This window comes from Drosophila gunungcola (genome assembly GCF_025200985.1).
Source record: "Drosophila gunungcola strain Sukarami chromosome X unlocalized genomic scaffold, Dgunungcola_SK_2 000046F, whole genome shotgun sequence".
NCBI classification, from domain to species: Eukaryota; Metazoa; Arthropoda; class Insecta; order Diptera; family Drosophilidae; genus Drosophila; species Drosophila gunungcola.
The window spans coordinates 671840-680010 of NW_026453192.1; the positions used below are offsets into that span (position 1 = coordinate 671840).

General features: G+C 34.2%; 1 protein-coding gene across 1 annotated transcript; it reads right to left on the reverse strand.

The window, feature by feature from the left end:
* Positions 1-7522: 7522 nt before the first annotated feature.
* Positions 7523-7754, reverse strand: LOC128260976 (uncharacterized). The gene is given in 2 exon segments (XM_052994361.1): positions 7523-7604; positions 7606-7754. Coding segments are annotated over 2 exon segments (231 nt in total).
* Positions 7755-8171: the final 417 nt, after the last annotated feature.

An 8171-nucleotide genomic window follows, 5' to 3' on the forward strand; every position in this document is an offset into this window, starting at 1 on the left:
AATAGCAATTTCGTTTTTGAGACCGCCGCCGTCGATGCCGAAAAGCAAACGATGTGCGTCAATCGAGTTCAAACGTCGAATGTGGAGGAGTGCAAACTTAATTTACCTTCAATTATGCGCGAGGTGTTAGATGGAGCGATGGGAATTTATACAGCTTGTTGATCCCTTGCGAGAGTCATGGAATCTTTAATGGCTTCAATTTGAGCCCATACTTGACCATTGCGAAGCACAATTTTTTCCTATTGAATAACAATAATAAAAATTGTTTAAATTGAGAAAACGTTTGGATTACATGTCGAATAAGTAATTTTCTGCGTATTACTTATCCGCAATGTGGCCATCAAATAAGGTAACTTGCAGTTTGAATTAGTTAAATTCAAATAATTGTGAAGGAACTTTAGAGAATTTACAGAAACTTTTAAGTAACAAAAAAATTTTTTTTGAACGGAATCCTTGCCGCATAAGTAATGTTCGTCGTATTAATCATACGCAATGTTGTCGCTTAAAGACTTAAAATGTTTGTGATAAAAAGATGCTTAAGAACGATACAAAAAAATATTTTAATAACAAATTATACATTGATTGTAAGCCCATTTTGCTATTTTATTATTCTGATTAATAATATATATGAAATGAATAGCAAAAATCAAAATGGTTTAAATTGAGGAAGCGTTGGGATTACATTTCGAATGAGTAATTTTCTGCGTATTACTTATCCGCAATGTGGCCATCAAATAAGGTAACTTCCACTTTGAATTAGTTAAGGTGAGACTTAAAATAATTGTGAAGGTGCTTTAAAGAATTTACAGAAAATATAATATAAAAAAAAATTTTTTTGGACGGAATCCTTGCCGCATAAGTAATTTTCTTCGTATTAATCATACGCAATGTTGTCGCTTAAAGACTTAAAATGTTTGTGATAAAAAAGTGCTTAAGAACGATACAAAAAAATATTTAAATAACAAATTGAATATTTGCTGTGAGCCAATTTTGCTATATTATTATTTTAATTATTAATAGAAATGAAATTATTTGTATTTAATTAAAAAGAATTTAAATAGCTTTCCAGTAAATATGAAGGTAAAGTCAAAGGACTTCGGTTTAAGTATTGTATTGTTTACATTTTATTATTATATTTGTATATTTTAATAAAATAGCATGGACAAAAAAATATATTTATTATTGTAATTTCAGAGTTTATAAAAAATGTTTTCAGCTGACAACATATTTTGATTTATAAAAAAGTAAAGAGACTTTTATTTAACACAATATAGTTTCTTAATTTTAGAAGGAATTGTTTTTACCTTTTTTTTGGTAAAAAGTGTGTAACGCTGATGAGAAGCAAAGTTGGAAAACGGAGGCTGCATCGCCAAATCGCTTTTGCATGCGGCTGACCATGAAGGAACCGCCTACAGCTTTCCCTCGATTTTCCGACCCTTCTCCCCCTGTCAAATGCCACGCCCACTGACCAAACGACCCGCCTTCACCCTTCTCCGGCTCAGCAACCTTGATGGCTGGCAGTGCGTTAATTGATTGTTCGGCTGGCCCATCATTATCGGCAGAGGGAGTGTCACCCTGACTTTGGATTTGGCACATATGGAAGGACGGAGGACGAGGAAGAAGGAAGTAGGACGAAGAAACCCAGAGGGTTAAGGCTAGCTGGTGGCCATGCTGATGACGCTGATGGACAGCCGTCAGTGGGTTAAGGAAATGGCAGGGGAAACGGGCGAAAGCAACCAGTGTTGACAAGAAAATTGCATCCATTAGGGGAAGCCAGAAATCGGTTGGGTATTTCGTTTATTTCTAAGCCAAAAGTGGTATTGATGATTAGAAGAATAAATTAGTGAAACAAAGCGCGGTAAGTTGATATTTTGTATGCCTATGAAATGTGTCATTTGCTAGCAAATAAGCTTTCATTCATGTATGTTAACAGTTGACTTAAACCAAGTACATATTTGTATTTAATTATATTCACTAACTTTTTATACGATATAATATAAGCCTATAATGGCCATATCAATCGTATGTTTTCTTGTACCCAAATTAAAACCCTAGCATGTTTTACATTTAGCACAGTTTAAACAGTGATATAGCTTAAATTGCAAAAAATATTCTAAATGAACTTCCCTTTATTTTTTTTTGCTTTGCTCTCAAAACGCACTTGTAGATGCCCGCAAATGATTCGATTTTATCGATACTTCGATACCGTTTCGCTTTCTCTGGTGCGACAAAGAGGGTTGCGGGGAGTGACAGGGAGAGATAGATGTGGCAAAAATCGGCATTGATTGTCCGTCCGGTTCATTGCAATCGCTGCAATTTAAGCGGGCAAACTTTTTGGCTCACTTCGCTTCGATTCCTGCTGCTTCTTTTCGTCCTTTTTGTTTTTGGCCTACATAGAACACGGATATGAAACGCCGACTCTATCTATCGCCCCATCTCTTACACTATACACTTGGAGAAAAGTTAACCCTGAAACTAATGTGACTTCATTCTAAAAAGTAAAACACTTTTTAAATGGTTCAGAAAACACCTTTGCGAACATGTTTTAATAATTTTTATAATTATATATTTATTTTATTTTTGATACCGAAAACATTTAGTTAGCTAAATACACTAGACAAGTTTTGGTCTTAAAAATGTTTAATTTTATTTTAATATTGTGTTCATTACTAGAATCTGAAATAAAAAAACTTTTAGTAGGTAACTTTGAGGTTAAGGATAATTTTTGCCTGAGTGTATATGTCCTTCTCACTCTACTAACAGCAGCCGTCTCTGTCTCACCGCAGTTGAACTTTTTTAATACGCAACACGAGTGACCCGCTTGCGGACAATTGGAATTGTAACTTTTGATTAAATTCGTTGCAATGGCAACCGGGTGAAAAATCGAAGGGAACGGTTGTGAAGCGGGAACGGGTAAAACGGGGTGGACCGGGCAAAAAAAAGAAGAAATGGGGTGGACCAGCTGCGGAAGGAGAACCGGGACCGCTTGTGTTCAAGGCAAGCCAAAGGATAAACTTTTTGCGCTGGTTTTTCAATTGCATTTGATTACCTTGTTGCGTGGGCGGACACTCCGCTTGTTGCTCTCTCTTTCTACTTATTTCTTTATCTCCTACCTCTTTCTCTCTCTTTTCAATAAACTCGAACCGTAACGCCCACTTTCGGGAGTTGTTTGGCCACCACTTGTGAAATCAATTCGAAAACTATGTGATGCTCATGGAAAATATACCCCATCTCTTATTATTTCCATTTTTATTAGTATGATATTTATACATCTATCTTTGCGTTTGAGGTTTGCTCGGCACATTTGCAAAAAAACTATATAAATTTTACAAAAGCAATTTTGTCCGATATGCGTATTATATGTGTATATACATATATATTTAAACTGTGCTCCATGTAGTCCTGATCCAAGCAAACACCCAAATGGACACGGAAACAAATGCAAATATTTGCATTATAAATGCACAAAACACACCGACTTCAATTACAGTGGGGGTCAAAATAAAAGTAATGTACTGTATTGTATTTAAAGAACTTGTTTTTAACTTCTTAAAAACAAAAATTTTTTTTCGAAAAATAAGACATTCTTAGTTTAAAACCTATGTTTTATTTTTAGCCTGACTTCAGATTGAGTCATAATATCTTGAAATAAAATAACAAAACTTATTACGACTTCTATAATTTTTTCACATTGGTTAGTATACAGATATTATAAGCTAACCTACAAACTAAGAGAAAGTGAATTATCTAAACATTTGTTAAATAAAAATCATTTATTTAATTTATTAAAATGAGTGCGTTTTATATTGTGCTGCTGTTACTAGTGTTTTGACCGCTTCCGTGCACACCTACTCTCGGCTAAGGTAAAACATTTTGTTTTGCTTCGAAACTCAAGTTAAATAAATATGTTTTTCAAAATTACAACAAAAGAAACTATACAAAAATTGTTGATGGACAAGAAAAAGAAGTTCAAGCTTAAAAAGGGAAAAAATACCACTTTAAATTAAAAACTAAAAACAAAGCATAGCTATAAGTAAACATGGAAAAAAATTTAATTGAACTAAATGAATTTTTCAAATAAAATCTGTATCGCAATTCTTGTCAATATATTGCTTAGACCAATCATATATTTGACAACGTTATTCCGCTCAGGGATATATTTTCCATTACCCCTGAAGGTGTGAAAATTTATTCAAAATTTCCCTGGGGCTAGTCTTAGATTTCGGCATTTGTGTTTTATTCACTTAATATTGAACTTTATGTGTTATTATTTCTTACATTGAGTAAACATTTCCTGCGGCAAGATAAGTGAGTGAAAAAGTGTCCATATGGGGAATTTGATGGACAAAAGTACAGGAACAATGGCAAAATAAAACTTTTAAGTTTTCGATTAGACCAAAAACCAAAAATTTAACTCCCAAAGTGTATAAAGCAAAATGTTTACATTTCAGTAGTTGCAACATCCCCACGAACTCCTCAATTCTTCTGCCTTCCATCACTTCTCTCGCTTGTTTCACTTTGTGCTCGCTTTTTGCAATTAGGCGAAAAATTCAAATTCAAATCAATAGACAAGGAAAACTTCTGCTGCAGCACGTCGTCACGGCAGAGGGGCATATAGAATATATAAAGGGGTGCATGACCAAGAAGGACCCAGACCAGGCCAATTGGCCAATGCCAGCGGCTCCGTACGTGTTCGGCCAAAATAATCCCGGTACACGCCAAAAATAAATGCTTTCATTAAATTTTGTCAAATTTGTGAATTTAAACATCTTAATATCGGATTTTCAGTTCCCTAAATACACCAATTTATTCGATGAATTTAAAGGGACAAAAAAATCGATGAGAAAATGTGTGATATATCTACATCCCTTAATTTTGAAACTTTTCATTTTTTGAGAACTGCAAAATAATCGATACCTAAGAATGTGTGCAACTCTTACTTATCGATAAATATAATTTTGTGAAATGATCGATAGCTTTCAATTGGCAAATCTTTTACTGTATAGCACTTACTGAAAAGTACTTATGGCTTATGGTAATATTTTGAAATGAACACTTTTGAATATATTTAAAGTGTACTGTGCCGTTTAAGGTTTCGGGCTCTGAGTCTGGCAATATTTGGGTATAGGGCATTTTCCCCAAGGAGCCGCTGCAACAAGCGAAGATGCTGAAAGGACAGACAGGATCTGGAGCTGAGGGCTGAGGCTGACGTTGGGGCTAATGTGATTTCGTACGTTCAATTTGTGAATTGCCTGGAACACACGTACGGTGGCGAAGGGCTTGGGGGGATTGAGGGACCGGGGGATCGGGACTCCTGGGACAACGACATATGCATAACTACGTGGCATGTGCATTTTGCTGGCTTTTCTTTTCTTCTCCCCATCTTTGTTCCTTTTTTTTGGCGGCAGCCTGCTCATTGTCGTGCAACAATTTAACATACGAAATGAAGAACATTTTTGGCCAATACGAAACTGTAAATACCCAGCAAAAGGTCTGTTGTTTAAGGATTGAATAATAGTCTCTGCTTTTTAGGTTAATATATATAAAATAGATAGTAAAACTAAATATTTGTTATATATAATTTTATAAAACTATTTTATTTAAATATTTAATGACATTTTTATCCCTAAGGTAGCTTATCTAAAAAAAAAAAAAAAAGTGTTGATATAGTTTTATGAATAAATATGGGTATATTCCCATTAAAAATCTACAATGTTTTTTTTAGGTTATTTTCATAACAGTAGTAAAACATATTTCAAAGATATATCAGTTTGTGTTGCATTTGCTCAACATTTTTCCAGGGCATCAGGAACAGTGGACTTGTGCGGCAACAATGCTGTCAGCAACATGATTACCTACAGCGAAAGAAAGAGAAGGCAGATCCTGGGTGCGAAAGAGAGGGGTAGATGGATGACTCGGTCTGCAGGCTGCAGTTGAATGCAATTCGTGGCGAGGAGTTCAGTTGGAGTTCTCAGTATTCAGTACTCAGTTCCCAGTTCCCAGTTTCCAGTGCCGACTCAGAAATCGCAGTCCGGTGCCAGCTGGAGTTTGGTTGCATTAAATGTAAGGCACTGTGCCAGACACATGCCGAATGAGATGGCTATATACATGCAGAAAGAGACGAACAGATGGACAGATGGACAAACTGCGGCAGAGACATTTTGCATTAAAATTAAGGCAAATTTATAATGAGCCAAAATTGTCGTTGCGATGCAATCGCCGCAATATATAATATATGGCGCACATACCATCATGTATATTTGTATATATCAGCATATATGAGTGCATGCACATAAAATGTATGTATGCCTGGACGTGACTCCTGACTCCTGACTGCTGACTCCTGTCTCCGTATCCTGGCCGGTTTCCTTGTCCTGCTCCCGAGCCCATTATTGGGGTAATTTATAATTTGTTCATTTAAATGATTACAAAGGCAGAGGGCAGCAGCAAGACAGATCGGACAGCATATATATATATATATATATATATATGTGCACTTGGAACTGTAAAAATGTATGACGCTTTTTTATTACCAACAAGAGATGTTTTTATTTAAATTGTGTCCAAGACAAAATATATTACTTATCCTTAAAGTTAGACGTGTTCCCTTTTATTTTCAAATAATTTATTATATTGTCATGGCATTTCATCCTTTCAGATTGGCTTATGTTGAATTAATTTATTTTACACACCCTTATACTATTTTTGAACTTTATTGTTTTTGTAACACATAATATTTTATTTTCTACCGTAAAAGAAATTGTATTAAAAATGAAAAACTACTACATTTGTTTATTTGTTTAATAATAGATTTTAGATATAAATCAGTAATAAAAATCGATTATGAAAATAATAATAATAATAATAATAATAATAATAATAATAATAATAATAATAATAATAATAATAATAATAATAATAATAATAATAATAATAATAATAATAATAATAATAATAATAATAATAATAATAATAATAATAATAATAATAATAATAATAATAATAATAATAATAATAATAATAATATAACTGATTTGAAAATTTCTCACATTTCAGGAAAGTCATTGGGACTACTTGAACAAATTGAAAATTAAATGTGTATTTGGTGTGAACACAATTAAAAAAGAAGCAAAACAACTTAACATTGCGGAGAATTCATTCATATAGTGAAAATGAAATTCTCGGCGACTTGAAGAAAATATAAGTTAACGTCTTAGGGGAGTGCGATACATTTTGTTTTTTTTTTTTTTTTTTGGAATGCAACCATTTGTGGCACCTGGTCATTAGGGAGCATGTGTGTGCGCATCCGACTGACACAACTGAAATTTAAAGTGCAACATCAATCACTGGTGCAAAACGGGGACAAGACTTCTTCTTTTCTCGCCTTTCGGCAAGGAGCATTTATGCCTTGGCTAGGCCCAGAATATATATCCTGGCTTCCTGTTGCTCAACATTTCAGCTGGTCCCCGCAAAAGTCCCTCATTGCCAGCCGGGCCAACTCGAATTGTAATGACGCAACAATTTAAAGTTTGTCGTTGATGCTGCAAAACTCGGTGCTAATGGCGTCAGCGTCAACGTCTCTCAACTCATCTTTGGAACCCCCTCCCCCCAATCCTGTCGTCCTGATCCTGTCCTGCCATTTTGTTTTTGTTGTTGTTGATGACGGCGATTATTTGCGCCATGAACACATGGAAGCAGCTGCAAAAGGTGGCGTCCTGCATCCTGTAATCCTCCTCCTACTTTGACGGCCCCATTTTTAAGCCACCCATCTGCACCCCACTTCCAACCTTCGTTCAGGTTGTCCAAGCGAAAAGGCACTGAAAAAATATATCGAAATCATTTTACCTGCTATAGTATAATATATTAATATTTAATTAATAAAATTAAATATTATTAATCTTTAAGTTTTAAAGTCAGCCTCTTTTAGGCCACATTTGATATAAATTGTTTTATAAGTGAGACAAAATTATAAAAATTGTATATTTAAAAAGAATGGAAATCCTTTTTAGATTGTTTGCAATAGTTATTTGAGTTTAAGGTAAACAAAATCAAGCGCCTGTTACCATTTTTATCCTGATTTTATTGGAATACAAATTTTTTTACATTAATCTTTTAATTTTAAAAAACCAAAGGGCTCTTAAAAAAACATTTTATTTTTATGCACACAAAAA